This window comes from Molothrus ater, chromosome 15 (assembly GCF_012460135.2).
Source record: "Molothrus ater isolate BHLD 08-10-18 breed brown headed cowbird chromosome 15, BPBGC_Mater_1.1, whole genome shotgun sequence".
NCBI classification, from domain to species: Eukaryota; Metazoa; Chordata; class Aves; order Passeriformes; family Icteridae; genus Molothrus; species Molothrus ater.
This window is the reverse complement of record NC_050492.2, coordinates 17607404-17623511: the sequence shown is the minus strand read 5'-3', so window position 1 is coordinate 17623511 and position 16108 is coordinate 17607404. Positions and strand designations below refer to the sequence as shown.

At 61.3% G+C, this 16108-nt stretch overlaps 1 protein-coding gene across 1 annotated transcript in view; it reads right to left on the bottom strand.

The window, feature by feature from the left end:
• Window positions 1-15788, bottom strand: part of LOC118692195 (rho GTPase-activating protein 26-like) — a 58200-nt gene extending 42412 nt beyond the window's left edge. The window contains exon 1 of the mRNA XM_036391866.2: window positions 15484-15788. Coding sequence (XP_036247759.2) covers window positions 15484-15637 — 154 coding nt within the window. The 5' untranslated portion in view covers window positions 15638-15788. The remainder of the gene's footprint in view (window positions 1-15483) is intronic.
• Window positions 15789-16108: the final 320 nt, after the last annotated feature.

Genomic DNA, 16108 nt, shown 5'->3' with positions numbered 1-16108 from the left:
CCCCAGGAGTCCTGCAAGGATCAGCAGCAAGGGAGCACCTCGTGCTCCCGTGTCCCCCCTCCTCCCCCTCAGCTCAGACTTTCTGGGAAGCGGCTGCTGTTACTACAAGGAGACTGAAGTGGCTGCTTCTTACATAAAAAGCCTCTTCCAAAGGAATTTGGCTGGAGACGGCCATTTGTAGAAGGATTGTGTCCTGGTTTCCCACCCCCCCTCCATGAGTGCAGCACCCCAGGCACTGCGGGGTGACCCCACTGAGCCAGGCCTGCAGCCAGCACCCCAGAAACAACAGCAAGGACACTGAGGGGAACCACAGCCCCTCAGGCTGAGATGGCAGGAAGACAAACGTCCCCCCCTGCCTGGTCCCTGTGCCTGGTGCCGTGTTGGGGAGCTCAGGTCAGCCAGGGCACAGTGAAGCTGCTGGCTCAGAGAGGGGGGAGCTGACTCTGCAGCCTCTGCTGCACCAGCTGGAAACAGCAAAAAGCTCTGGCTCAGCTGGGCCAGGACAGGGGCAGCAGCAGCAGCAGCAGCAGGGGTGGCTCAGGTTAAAGACGAGCCTGCTGCTGAGTGTGGCCATGAAGGGTTAATGCTGCCCCAGAGGGGGAGCAGAGGATGCTCTGCCAGAGGCTGTGCTCACACGGAGCAGGATTTCTACACTTCCTGCAAAGAAAACTGCTTAATAGCCTATATTTACTGTTCAAGTGGACAACAGGAACTGAGACTCCTGCCCCTTCCTTCCCCCACAGCAAAGAGCAGCAGAACAGCAGCTCGGGCTGGCTGTCTGTCCCCTGCCAGCCCCCGGAGAGGGACAGGAGGACAATGCCAGCCCCCAGCAGGGCAGACCTGGGGGCTCAGCCTTCATTTGGCTGCAGGGAGCAGGACACAGCACCTCCCCAGCTGCCAGCCAGGATGGGTAATCCAGGGAACAGCCACTCTAATCAGCAGCCAGATTACAGCCTGCCTTTCTGAGGCTGCTCACAAAGCAGCAATATGGTGTCTGCCCAGCTCAGCACCCCTTCTGGGCTCACACAGCACTCCTGCAGCTCAGGGATGCCCAGGGAGGGGCTCTGGGCATGGCCAGCTGGGCCTGGCCACGGATGCTTGGAGCGCTCTGCAAGGGACACCCACCCAGCCTGGCCCCACAGCTCGTGCAGGAATCCAGCAACGAGAACCTCATGCAAGAAGCACTTCATGCAACAAGAACCTCGTGCCTGGGAGCAGCGTTTGCAGCTGCCAGTTTGCAGTTTCACCCAGCCAGCCCCAGCCCCAGCCTCAGCAGCACTGGGATCAGCACCAGCGTTGGGGCAGCATCAGGAAATGCTTCATTTGCTGCAGAAGGTTTAAATTCCCTCTCTGAGTTTCCCAGCAAGGTCAGCAAAGCCCTGCTCCCATGAGACACCGGCCTGGCCCAGCCCCAGAGTCACCTCCATGCAGAATTAGCACTGATCTGTTCATTAAACAACTTCTCCATCAGGTGGTTGGAGTTAATCAGTGATTGAGGATGGGATGGCGGCTGCTGGCAGGCTCCCCCTCTGAATCATCATGAGCAAACATAAAACCAGATGGGCAGAGCCCACCCCACCTCCAGCACAGCTTCTGCCATCGTGCTCTGCACAACAGCCCGTGGAGAGGCTGCCACGGCTTGGCACAGATGGAGGTGAGAGGGTGCCAAGGACAGCAAGGTGACCCCAAGGACCAGGGCCATGGGCACAGTCCCTGCAGCCACCCCAGGCAGGACCCCCAAGGCAGGGAGAGCAGCACTGAGTGGCCCCAGAGCCCCCCAGAGCCCACTTGGGTCCCTTTTCCACACACAGAGCCTGCAGCTGAGCCTGAGCAGCACAGCCAGGGAGGCCAAACCCCAGCACTTCATTGTCACCGAGTTCACCAGCACACCCTCCCTACAGAGCACGCAGACAGCCCAACACTGCTCAGAGATGTGCTCAAACACAAAATAACAAACAACTCTGTCCAGGATGCCCCAGGAGGGCAGGTCCAGGAGGTGCCCCAGCCGTGGCCCTGCAGCCAGGGCAGTGCTGGGCACTGCTGCCAGCCCAGGGGAGCACTGGGCACTGCTGGGCACTGCTGCCAGCCCAGGCACTGCTGGGCACTGCTGCCAGCCCAGGGGAGCACTGGGCACTGCTGGGCACTGCTGGGCACTGCTGCCAGCCCAGGGGAGCACTGGGCACTGCTGGGCACTGCTGCCAGCCCAGGCACTGCTGGGCACTGCTGCCAGCCCAGGGGAGCACTGGGCACTGCTGGGCACTGCTGGGCACTGCTGCCAGCCCAGGGGAGCACTGGGCACTGCTGGGCACTGCTGCCAGCCCAGGCACTGCTGGGCACTGCTGCCAGCCCAGGGCAGCGCTGGGCACTGCTGCCAGCCCAGGGCAATGCTGGGCACTGCTGTCAGCCCAGGGCAGTGCTGGGCACTGCTGCCAGCCCAGGGCAATGCTGGGCACTGCTGTCAGCCCAGGGCAGTGCTGGGCACTGCTGGGCACTGCTGCCAGCCCGGGGCAGTGCTGGGCACTGCTGCCAGCCCAGGGCACTGCTGCCAGCCCAGGGCAGCGCTGGGCACTGCTGCCAACCAACCCAGGGCACTGCTGGGCACTGCTGCCAGCCCAGGGCACTGCTGGGCACTGCTGGGCACTGCTGCCAGCCCAGGGCAGTGCTGGGCACTGCTGCCAGCCCACGGGAGCACTGGGCACTGCTGGGCACTGCTGCCAGCCCAGGGCACTGCTGGGCACTGCTGGGCACTGCTGCCAGCCCAGCATCCCTGTCTGCCTGGACCCCACGCTCAGCTGGCCCCGTATGGCAGCGCTGGGCACGGGGACACAGAGCCCTGTGTGTGCTGAATGGCACCATTGACAGGCTCCAGCAGCACATCAGACCTCAGCAACACGCTCAAGGCAAGGAGTGTTTCACAGGGTTTTAACAGATAAAGGTTCTGCACGTCGTGAAAAACAAAACTGTCCCTTGGAAGGGCTGCCTGGCTGCACAGCTAAAATTATCCCTGCTGCCCACCAGCCCAGCACCCCGGCCACGTCACCGTGCCACCCCCAAATCAATAATGCTCAGACTTGTCTTGGGAGCTTTGCCAGGCCAGGACGTTTCTGCAAAGCTTCCCAAGACTCCTGATGGAAGGCACTGGAGATCCAAGGGAAACGAAGCCAGAAGGACCAGCCCAGTGTGTCCAGTGTGACACCCTGCAGCGGGGCCAGGGCTGCAGCAGCACCAAGGCAAGAAACCACTCCTTCAACTCCCACTGCTGCAGCCACCGTCCTGTTTTCCCTGGTTTGAGGGAGTTGATGCTCAGCTGGAACCCTTGCCCCTCTGCCCCACTTCTCAACTATCAATCAGCCCTGGACCCCCTCAGGCCCTGGAGCCCTGAGCCCAGTGCTGAGCCTGCCCTGCCACAGAGGCAAAGGTCTCACAGCCTCTCTCCATCCCTCCTGTTCAGCTTTTCTTAGCACTCACCCACCAAGTCATTGCAACAAAGCCACTCTCGTGAGTCAGATCCTTGTCTCACAGTGCCTGAGACGCTGCAGAAACCCAGCTCATGCAAACAGCTCTGCCTTTCCCCTCTCAGAGTGTCACCAGGGTTGTGGCACTGGCACTGACAGGAGCTGGTCCAGGCAGCAGGGATGGGTTAATGATGCAGTTAACGAAGTGCCCCTCACCAGGGTCCCACCTGGAGGAACTTCAGCACTGGGCATGTGAACCATCAAGCAATGACCTCTCCATCCCACCAGGAAAGGAGGACTTGGGAGACTCCCACCTGTCCTGCATGGAAACCCTGGAGGATGTTCTCCCCTTGCCCAAACAGGACTTTTCTGCAGGAACCCCTCCAAAGTGAAGTGCTCTGTCTTGTGGCCAGCCCAGTGTGGCCCTGCCCCTGCTCTGCATTAATCAGGTTATTTTAACGAGCTGCAGCAGCTCCTGACTCGGAGAGCACTGTGGGGAGAGAGGACAGAGGTGCCAGGAGGGACGAAGGGCAGCGATGGCAGCTGGAGTGACCAGGAGCTCTGCTGTGTGCACCACAGGTGCCAGGCAGCAGAGCCTGCCCTGCCTGCAGCCAGGACACGCAGGAAACAAAACCCAGGAATGATGTAAAGGACCCCTGGAAGGGCTTCCCATTCCTGGAGAGCCTGAGGAGACAGATGTCTGCAGCTGCAAGAGGCACAGCCCAACAAATCCTCACTCCCAGCAAGGAGCACAGGGCTCAGAGGAACACGGGCATGCCAGAGCCCTCCTGGCAGCCCTGGCAACCACTCCATAGCCCAGGATGGCCCTGGAAGGCAAGGGGCCCAAAGCCAGGAACCTCCACCCTGGCAGGCAGCCTCCAGGCTGACCATCACCGTGCAGAGATGCAGCACACGGGGCCAGCAGAGCCCCCAGCACTGAGCAGAGCCCTGCCAACCCTGGTGCTCTGCACACACATGGCACACCCCAGTCCTCCCACAGCCCCAGAGCATCACTGCCTGCAGCTCCTGGAGGGGCACAGCCCCCAGCACAGGGCAGCATCCCCCGATGCCATCCCCGGGCTCTGAGCTGGACACAGAGCGTTTCGTGCACTTAGCAGCAAAACAAAATAAAATGGGATTTCTCCACTTCCCCACCCAGCTCCCATGTCTGGCACTTTTCCCTGTGCTTATTTTTGTTCACATCCTGGTGTTGTTTTATGGCAGAACCCCCCGGCCTGTCCCAGCCTGCAGCACAGAGTCTGCCAGGCAGGGAGCCAGGCATCAGAGCAACAGGAGCTCAGGTGGGAGCAGGCACGGTCTCTGAATAAAATCGAGTGTAAATATTCACCACTCCAACACAGAGGAGGGATGCATCCAAACAGCAAACACAGGCAACAGCCTCAGTGCCTGGAAAACATCAGGGACATGGTAATGAAATGGAAAATTCCCACCCTGGCTGGCATTTCCACGGGCAGCCGGCTGCACCAGCACACAATGTGAGGAAGCAGCAGTGAAAATCCCTGTGTCCCAGTCAGGCCAGGGATTTGGGCACAGTGCTGGCTCAGAGAGAGATGTCAGACCTGCTGAGCACAGCTGTCCCACTGCACCGAGTGCCTGACCTTCAAACCCCAACTCCTGCCTGCTGTTCCCAAAAGCAGGGCTTTGAACATCACATTTCCCCTCCACCTGCACACTGCCCCACCGCCCCAGGCAGGCCATGTAAATGCCTCCAGCCTTACACCTGTGAGTAAAGGTTTTGCTGTTTTACTCACAGCTCCCCATGGCCCCCAATTCCCTCGCTGCATGACACTGCTCCAGTAACTGTAGCTTCTCCTCCAAGTGCCAGGAGAGGTTCAGGTCGGGATCAGGAGAAATTTCCTCTGGAAAGAATGGTCAGTCATGGGAAAGGGCTGCCCAGGGAGGTGCTGGAGCCCCCATGCCTGGAGGTGCCCAAGGAAGGACTGGATGTGGCACCCTGTGCTCCGGGCTGGTTGACAAGACAGTGATGGGTCACAGGCTGGACTTGATAATCTTGGGGGTCATTTCCATCCTCAGTCATGGTGTATTTCTGTGATTCCTCTCCAAAGCCTGGCACGACCCACAGGAAGGCTGCAGATGACTTTACCCTTGTCACCACAATATTTCATCGACTGGAGCCTGGAATCACATTTCATTAGGACAGAACGCCCTGCCCGAGACAGCTAATCGATTTAGAGGACACTAATCCAGAAGAAATTTGCTCCTGACCCAGGCAATGCCCATTAGTGGAGCAGAAGGGGGTCTGGCAGGGGGGGCTGTGGCAGAGCCCCTGCCAGACCAGAGCAGATTGCCTCAGGCACTGGCCCTGCTTCTGGATTAGTTAGTTATTAAATCTAATTAGCTAATAGGTGGGCCACAGGGAGCTCCCTTGATTTCCCAAGGGGCAGGCACCAAAGCATTGGGGTCCCCAGGGGAAGATGGGCCCAGAGACCCCAGGTGGGGAGGGGACCAACGCCCTGTCCCTGTGGGCAGGAGGGACAGGAGACCCTCCTGGCACATCCCAGCCAGGCCATGGCACGGGGCAGTGCCTCCCCTGACCCCACCCCCTGTCCCCATCCCAGAGCTCTTGCCACAGCCAGGGCAGGGGCAGGGGCAGCTCCCAGCCCCTCAGAACTGCTCTGCACAACCTCCTTCCTCCTCCTCCTCCTCCTCCTCCTCCCAAGGAGGCTGCGGAAATCCTTTTGTCGCCGGTGCTCCTCCACCTCAGCTGTAAGAACAGGAAAAATCCCACTGTGCTTGCAGGAACATCAGTGGCAAGTGAGTCAATTTTTCCTGCTTGGGCAGGAAAAGAGAGATATAAATTAAAATCTCCAGTGGAGCTTAGGGAGGCACGCAGGGTGAGGACAGGGATGCACAGCCCAGGGTGTAGCACAGACCCATGGAACAGTTTAGGTGGGAAAAGCCCTCCAAGATTCTCACATCCTGCTGTTCCCCCTGCACTGCCAAAGCCAACAATCACCATTGTCGTCATCTCTAAAACCCCTCCAGGATGGTGACTCCACCACTGCCCTGGGCAGCCTGTGCCAGTATCTGACCGCCCTTTCCAGGAAGAAATCGCTGCCTTTAACCTGGGCTTTCCCCTGGAATTCATGGGAGAAACACCCAATATTTTGCTCTGCAATGGTTGGGTTTTTTGTAAAACATTGCTTAGCAACCAGCACTCAGCGAGGGCATCGCTCTGGGCAGACGCTGCTTCAGCGAGAAACAGAATGAAAATCCAGCACAGGCACAGCCTAGCAGGCAGTGCTGGGAAAAGGCACACGCCAGCTCTTTTTACAGGTCACTCGGCCCAGAGAACCATTCACACCTCCCTCACTGTGGATCGTGGAATGCCAGGCTGGCCTGGCTTGGGAGGGAGCTCAAAGCTCATCTCATTCCACCCCTGCCATGGGCAGGGACACCCTCCACTGTCCCAGGCTGCTCCCAGCCCTGCCTGAGGGTGCAGGGAGGGCTGAGGAGGCAGGGCAGGAAGGCTGAGGAGGCAGGGGAGGAGGCTGAGGAGGCAGGGCAGGAAGGCTGAGGAGGCAGGGCAGGAAGGCTGAGGAGGCAGGGCAGGAAGGCTGAGGAGGCAGGGGAGGAAGGCTGAGGAGGCAGCCCCAGCCCTGGGCTGTCCCTGGTCCCCGCCGCTCCCTGTGCCAGGGCCAGATGGTCTGGAGGCTGCAGTGCTGGAAACCTGCCTGGCACCAGGGCACAGCATCCCCTTCCCCCTTGGTGCCCAGGGCATCCCAGCACACCCCCTGCACCCTGGCATGCCAGGACCCCCTGGCTCCCACTGGGAGCCGAGGCAGAGGAGCAATTCCCAGCTCCTCCAAGCCACGCTGGATACCATCCTTGCCATGAACATCCTTGCCACTTACAGCCGGGGAGATGCCCTAAAGACCCACACTGGGCAGGAGCCCATGGGCCCAAGGCCACCAGTGCTTGCACAGAGCAGGTGGAAGCACCTTTGGCATGGGGAGCATGCCAGGAAAGCAGGGAGGGCATCCCTGTCCCAGGAAAACTGGGAAAGCATCCCTGTCCCAGGAAAACAGAGAAAACACCCTTGTCCCAGGAAAACAGAGAAAACATCCCTGTCCCAGGAAAATAGAGAAAACATCCCTGTCCCAGGAAGGCAGGGAGAGCATCCCTGTCCCAGGAGAGCATCCCTGTCCCAGGAAGGCAGGGAGAGCATCCCTGTCCCAGGAAAACTGGGAAAGCATCCCTGTCCCAGGAAAACAGAGAAAACACCCTTGTCCCAGGAAAACAGAGAAAACATCCCTGTCCCAGGAAAATAGAGAAAACATCCCTGTCCCAGGAAGGCAGGGAGAGCATCCCTGTCCCAGGAAGGCAGGGAGAGCATCCCTGTCCCAGGAGAGCACCCCTGTCCCAGGCAGCCATGGAAGACACGCCTGTCCCCGGCGGTGACAGCCGCTGGCGTGCCCGGGGGAGGAGGAGGGGATGATTCACAGCACAGTGAACAAGCTGTGCAGGTTCCTACAGCTCCCCCTCGCTCTGCCTCCCCTCCCACCCACCACGATCACGCTACAGCTACTCATCATACTCATCACAGCCAGGAAAAGTGGGGATGAAGTAACCCAAACCAGCCATGGATGCCTGGCACAGCCTGTCCCACTGCTGGATGCTGCAAAGGGGCCCAGAATGCCCCAAACCAGAACCACAGGGCTTGTTTGGCACCACTGCTGCCCCTCTGCCACGTGCAGGAATGCCAGCCCCTGAGCAGCCCTGCCCTGGTTTGTGGCTCCTGGCCTTCAGGGAGAGGCACACCCCGATTTTAGGGCACAAACAAAGGGGTTGGTGGTCCCCCTGTGCCAGCCAGGGAGGGTCTGGCACCCAGCATGGGCAGAACTGCCTTGCCCCATGCCATCCCTGGTACTGAATCAGCCAGGGAAGCACCAAGTGTGCCAGCCTGCAGAGGGCACAGGGACGGCACAGGGACGGCACAGGGACGGCACAGGGACGGCACAGGGACGGCACAGGGACAGTGGGCACCATGTGCCAGCCTGCAGAGGGCACAGGGACGGCACAGGGACAGTGGGCACCTCCCAGCCTCCACAGCTCCATGGGAACGGCATTTCCTCACTCAGATTCCCAACACCACTGCGAGCTGCTACAGCAAAGCAAAGGGAGAAAGGGAAACCTAAAAGGGAAACCTAAAGAGCCCACTGCTCCCAGCCCGTGTCCAGGGCACACAGGTGATGCCACACACGCCACAGGTGATGCCACACACCTCTGGGCCTGGCAGCACTGCAGAAACAAATGGAGACAGATGATTCAAGCTGTGCCAGCACATCTGCAGCCCTGGGAAAACAGCCTCCTGACCCAAATCAGGCACATCTGCTCCATGCTGGAGGCATGAGCAGGACACAGCTTGTGGGTGACTCCTGGTGCTGGAGGCACACAGGGACATCCAAGCTGGCCCTTCACAGCCCCTCCCCAGGCCCACCCTGTGGCATGCTCCCTCCCTGCACACAGGTGTGCACTCTCAGCCTCCTCCAGCTCTGGCAGTGCCAGCCCCTGCCCCTCAGAGCTGCCCCTTATCCCAGGCCATCCCCTGCCATCCCAAAAGGCTGGGTTTAGCCTGGCATGGCACACGAGCTCAGCACAGGTCCTGCAGCTCCCCCAGGCTCTGTCCCCACCCCAGCTATTGTGCCCAGAGGTGCTCTGTGGCATGCTCCCACAATTACAGAGATCTCCCAGCCCTGTTAACGAGCCTTCTGTCAGCAGAGTGTAAAAGATGGAATCATGAACACAGGCTCTCCTGCACACCCAGCCCTGGTGCTCACGGGGCTCCCTGTCAGTGCTGCTGACAGCCAGACCCGGCTCCAGCCCAGCCCCACAGCCCACCCAGTGCCTCCTGCAGGACCCCAGAGCCCACCCTGCCCTCCCTGGCTCCCTCCATCAGTCCCCAAACCTGCCAGCAACGGGGGGTCCTGGCTGGGCTGGGATCCCCTGGGAGATGGGGGAATGTGCCCTGGGTGTGAGGATCCTCCTGCATGGACCACAGCCACGGCAGGGCACACAGGGAACCACTGCAGCACCCAGCAGGGAGAGCTCCCTCTGACACTCAGCAGGGCCGGGTGGGATAAGGGTGCAGCCCCTGCTGGGTGGGATAAGGGTGCAGCCCCCTGGAGCCAGCCCTGCCAGCCCTGCTGGTCCCTCAGGGCTCACAGTGCAGACCCCACCATCACCAAGAGCACCTCCCAAGCAGGAATATGCTCCTGCTGCTAATTTCCACTGTGGAGGAAGAGGAGGATCAGCTTGTGCTAAAACTGAAGCACAGTATTATCACCTGTCCTGTCCCTCATTTGAATAAAATCCCAGACAAGTTATTCAAGATGTGGCTGCACAAGCCACACAGGTCATGCAAAGGAGGAGAAGTCCTTGGTGCCTGTGGCTCTGCTGGTGCAGGACTGGCTGAGCCATAACCATGTCCCTCCTCCACAGCCCCAAGTATTCCCTACACCAACCATTTCCTACAGGAATGAGGAGGGGGAAATGCACCCTGACACAGGAAAGCCTTGTTACACATTGCACCTCAGCTGAGTGAACAAAGCAGGAAAGAATCAAAGTCAATCAGTTTACCAGCCAACCCCAAAGCCACGTGCTTTCCCTGTGGTTTGCAAGGCAGAGGGAGAGCCCAGGGGAGCCTGGGGGGGCAGGAGGGGACCTTCCCCTGCCTTTCCAAGCATGGAACCAAGTGTCAGAGCTCCTTGGGAAAGGCATGGATGCTCCAGGAAACCCTCCCTGCAGCAAGGGAAGGACAGGAGGGTGCCAGGCTCAGCCCTGGGCAGGCACAGGAGGGTGCCAGGCTCAGCCCTGGGCAGGCACGGGTGACTCACCTGGGCTGCCCCCACCACCACAGCCCAGCCCCATCTCTCACAGCACAACCCGAGCAGGACGAGTGCCAACGGTCACAGCAACCCAGCCAGGTGCTGACTGCTGGTTCTGCACCCTCCAGGAAGCACAGGGCTCCTTCTCCTCCAAATTGGAGCCTGCAGAGCCCAGCACCCTCCTGCCTGGGCAGGAGCACAGCTCTGAGCGCTCAGGTTTGCACCTGCACAACCAGGGGCTGCTCCTGGAAAGGCCAGGCCCAAACCTGTGCACCAAGGTGGTGAGAAGGTTTGGGTTGTGGCTGTTTTCTTCAGGGACCAGAAGGGCAAGAAGGATGAAAATAACCTAAGATGGGCTTTGGATTCCTTCTCCCCGGCACCAAACCCTGGGGCACGGGGACCTGTCACCCCAGATGGCAGCAGGTCACAAAGCAGCCCCAGAGTGGGGCCATGCTCAGCACAGCCAGGGCCTGTGTCCCTGCAGGGCACGGCAGCCTGTGCTCTACCTGCCCCTTGCCCACCCAGCCAGGTGAGCTGAAGCAGGGGCCCCGGGGAGCAGGATGCAAAAACAATGACAAAGTGGCAAAGTGGGCAATCCCCGTCAGCTTCCTTATCACCCCCTCAGCCTTGTTTGTGTCAATTGAATTAAATAAACACAGGGCAGAAGTTTCACTTTCGCTTCTGTTGCAGATCCAGGGGCAGCTCCATCCAGGACAGGCACTGCCAGCCCCCAGCCACGGGCACAGACACCTCATGAAGGCTCAGTTTCACCAAGCAGCTGCGGAGATGTGGAACAGAACCCGTGAGCAAGCACATCCCCGAGTCTGGAACACCAACAGCACCACCAGGAACTGCCCCACTGCACGTGTAGAGCTGCACAGCAGCCCCAGAGCAGGAAACACCCCAGGGCTGCAGCAAAAGCCCTGCTGGCATTCCCATGGTGGCAGCACAGGACAGGGCAGGCACACAGGGGTCAGCTCATTGGAATCACACCCTGCAGGCACAGACAGAAGGGACACCACACCTCTCTGACAGCAAACCTCAGCTGGGAGCAGGGGCAGCCCCAGCTGCTCCCCACAGCCACATGGGACACGTTGGTGGGGGCAGAGCTGGCGTGGGACCTGTGGGACAGTGCCCAGCATGGGCCCTGGGAAGCCAGAGGAGCTCCCAGGCACTGCAGGATCCAGGCCCAGCCCAGCATCACCCCTCAGTCCTGTCCCTCCTCGCTGAGCTCTGCAGCGACCTGGCCAAAAAAATGACCCAGAACACCAAACCAGCCCAGCTGTGCCCTTCCCGTGGGAGCCCAGGGCACGGCACAGCCCCACTGGGACCCAGCCCGTGTGCCCTGCTGGGGAGGGGGCTCACAGAGCCACCCCAGCCCAGCCCAGCACACAAATTGCAGTTTGTGCCGTGGGAGCAGGGCAGCAGCCAGGGCGTGGATGGCTTTGGTGGCTTCAAATTAGTGCCTGGGAGTTGGAAGAAGGAAAACAAACCAGCAGAAACGTGGCAGGGCACCAGGCTGCACCCAGGGCCAGCGGGACACAGCACAGGGAGGAGGAGGAGGGTGCCAGGCTCAGCCCTGTGCTACAGCACGGGGGAGGCAATGGCTGGCAGCCCTGCAGCCCCACGTCCTCTGTCCCTGGGTGTGCTGCTGGCTTCCCAAAGCGAGCTGTGGGCATCTCCCCTTCGCCCTCCGGGTGCCCGGGCTCGGCTCCCGCTCCGTGCCAGCACAGGGGCTGGAGGTGATGCCAGCACAGGGAGCAGCCACCGGCTGCCTGCCTGGCCCTCACACAGGCACAGGGACACGCAAAGGGAGAAAATCCTTCAGCATCCCTGCTCCCGATGGTCACCACAGCTCCTGTGCTGGATGGAGAACGCCTTTCACGGCATCCAGGCTTCGAGTTCATTATTTATGTCACACTTGAAGTCTCTGCATCTGCAAAACTTTCTGAATAATTTATGGATGGTGGATCAGGGAGGAAGAGGGACACGTTTTGCTGAAAACCAGGTCACTGAATACCAGCCAAGCAGCAAAGGGAGACAATGGAAACAGGCACAGAAACTCGCTGGGGGAAAAAGATCCAACAGCATTTATGTACACACAGACACACACACTCCAGAGATGCCCTTGGCATCTGAGGATATTTAGCAAGACCAGCCCTTGAGCAAATGAGGATCATTTTTAACCTTCTGAATTTATTCTTTCTTCTCAGGGAAGGAGAAAGTGCTGTGAATCATTCCTATTTCTCTCTGTACCTACATTGAGGGCAAAAGCAGGGCAGAACAGCCCTTTCAGCAAACCCTGGCAGAGACTTTGTTCCGTGTCCTTACTCCAATCTCACCGTCCCTGCATGCCCGTGCATTGCTCCTGCCCAGCTCTGCAGAGGGCTCTTCCTCCCTCCTCATCTTCCTCCCCTGCTCTGCCCAGCCCCAGCAGCCCCTCAGCAGCAGCACAGTTACACGCTGTCCCCACGCCTGCCTTCAGACAAAGAGGATGTGAAACGTTCAGCAGAAGAGGCAAGAGGAAGGAAAAGGAGAGAGGATATTGCCAAGACCTCACGTAACTCTGGCTGCAGGCAGTGACTGCCCAAGGGCCCAGAGACCCCCAGCACCCCTCACTCACTCACAGGCAGCACGTCCTGAGCCAGGGGTCTGCTGCCCCCAGCCTGCCCAGCTCCACAGCCACGGGTCACAGCAGCAGCTGAGGAGCAGCATGGAGACAATGACAGTGAGATAAGGCCACCATGCCCAGCCATGGGGAGGCAAACCAGAACCACTTGGAAACACCACTGAAAAACAAAAGCTGGCTGAGAAAAGCAAATCCCTGGTCACAGTCAGGAATGGCCCCAGATGTGCACTGGCTCATGGGGGTGACACCCCAGCCCCTGCAGCAGTGACACAGATACAGCAGCCAGCAACAGGCAGCACAGCAGCTCCTCACCCCTGCAGCATCTCCATCCCTGCTGCTGGACACTGGGATGGTCTGGAAGGGCTCACACAACACATCAGACCTTGGACCCGTCACACTGAGGGCGACACAGGTGGGAAGAGCCAGCCCAGATCCCACCCAGCACCAGGGATCCATCACAGCCCCACAGCCCCTCAAGTCATCACCCCTACAGCAGGAGGAGGATGCACAGAGGGCCGAGCATCCCAGCCAGGGAGGGAACAGCCCTTCCCAGCCTCCCTGCCCCACATGGCCCAAACCCTCCCCCAGAGCACCTGGGGCCACCTCGGTGCCACCCATGCCAGGGAGGTGGCCCCAGGGCAGGCAGGGCAGGCACTGATTTACCCTGCAGCAGAATCAGCATTATTCCTGTCCCTGCAGCCTGGGCACCACTGGAACTCCCCCCAGCCCTGTGCAGGAATTAAGGGCTAATCCAGGAACACATTCAATAGGAGCTACAAAACAATTCAGCCATAAAAACATCCTTATCTCCAGAGGCCAGCGAGCGTTCTTCCTGCCCGTGCTGGGGTGTGCAGCACGGCCACGGCCACGGCCAGGGGACAGGAGCCCACTGGCAGCCACGAGCCCACAGGGGCTCACAGCACACCCCAAAATACTGCACACAGCGGCCCAGGGCCTGAGCACAGCCAGCACCTCAGCCAGCACCTGCTGCAAGCTGACTGACTAAGCCTAGAGACATCTCAGGACTCACCAGCTCACTCCCAAAATGTATTTCTGTGAAGAGCAGCGCTGTAGGGTTTGTGCTGGGGTAAAATGAATGCTACAGCCTTCAGCAAAAGCTCCACAGCAGAACACAGCTCAGACCTGCAGAACCATAAATGCACCCACAGCTGTCGGGTTTGAGATTCTTTTAACCCCAAATGCCAAGAATTGGTACAATGGGAGTCCCTGTAAGCCAGATGTTACCAGCTGCTACTTCAGCACAGAGGAACTACACCCATGGGGCTCGGTGTGAGATCAGAGGGGAGGGAGCAGGAATCAGCCCTTCTGGGAATGGACAGGGTGCTGGGAAGGCTTCACCTGCCCATGCACCCTGGGGTGACCTCGCTGCCCCACAGTGACCCCAACCAGGCTGGCTCACGGCAGGTGATGCTGCAGGGGCTCCATGGCACCTGCGTTTGTGACGTGCCCCTGTCACCCCATGGCACAGACTGGTGACCACGTGTGCTGCCAGCGTGCTGGGTACAGGCACCCCTGGATAGAGAAACACCCTGTGATTTGGGTGAAATAAACTTAAAAACAGAGAAAACCCCAATGACCTCATGAGGGAACAGCAGAGACACAGCTTGGGGAGCACAGCACCCGAGGGCACAGCACCCGAGGGCACAGCCCAGCCAACGCTGGCAGCCATGCAGAGGTGTCCCCAGCCCCGGCCGTGGGGACAGGAGCAGCCCAGCCCGGGCATCAGGGAGGACCGGGACGCTGGCAGCCACAGGTGAGGGTGTCCCCAGCCCCGGAGCCACAGCTGCATCGCTGCATCCCCCTCCCACCCACCCGGACCGCTCCTCCCCGGTTTGCAGCTTTGCAGCCATCTCCGCTTCCCCTGGAGACAGAGGACAGCCCTGGAGGGGCCCTCTGGTCACAGTCGGGAATGGCCCTGGAGGGGTCAGCCCGGCACAGCCTGGGGGACACCCCGGGGGACACCCCGACCCTGGTGGGACACGGGGCAGAGGGCAGCCGGGGGACAGGGGAACCAGGCACCAACGCATCGCCCCAAAAGCCGCCCCCAAAGGATGCGACCCCCGAGGGCCGCGGAGCGGGACCTGCTGGGCCAGGACCAGAACCACACACGTGCCAACGGACCGCGGCCACGCACATCCCGATGGAGCAGGGCCGGAGCCCTGCACGTCCCGATGGATGCACCCTGATGGAGCACACATGCCTGCCTGGACCGGGGCACGGCCCGTGCCTGTGCTGATGGACCAGAACCAGGACCGCGCGTGTGTCCATGGACCACGGCCAGCACATCCCGGAGCACCGCGCGCGTCCCGCTGGACCGGACCAGGAGCCGGAGCAGGCACGGCCCCGGGGCCCGGCCCGCAGGGGGGGCTCGGGCGGGCGCGGGTGGTCCCGGATGGAGCAGCCCCGTGGCGGGGGCAGCGCGGGCCGGGCGGGGCTCGGCGGGCGGGCAGGGCCGGGGCCGGGCGGGGGTCGCGGGGTCCCGCAGGGCCGCCCCCAGCCCCGCACTTACTCTTGAGGGCGGCGACGAGCGACTTCCCGTCCTTGATGAGCTCCTTGATGAACTTGTTGGTCCTCTCCAGCTCGGCCTCGTGGAAGCGCAGCCGCTCCCGGAACTGCGGACTGTCCAGGCAGCACTCGCTGAACTCCAGCGCCGGCAGCCCCATGCTGCCCGGCACGGCGGGGGCGAGCACGCAAAAATCCGGAGAAGATGCAGAACGGAAGGGCTTTTGGGGCGAGGCGCGCGGCCGCCGATGCGGGCGGGCGGCGGGAGCGCGGTGCCGGGCCAGGCCGAGCCGAGCCGAGCCGGGAGCGGGGCCGGGGAGCGGCGGGAGCGGAGCCGCGTGGGGGCGGAGCCGCTGCGGCCGCGCTGGGGCCCCGCCCGGGCCGGGCCCGCCCGCGCCACGCCCCTCACGCTGCCGACCAATGGGCGTGCGCCGCCACCGTCTCTCCCCGCCCCCTTCGCCCGCTCGACCAATCAGCTGCTGGGGCGGGGCGGGGCCGTGCCCTCACCGCCGCTCCCGCACCTGGGCCGGCGCCGCCGCTGCGGAGCCGCCTCTGCCCGGGGCGGGCCCGGCCCTTCCCTGCCCCGCTCCCGTCCCGCTCCTCGTGACCCGGCCCGGCCCCGCCGCCGGGAA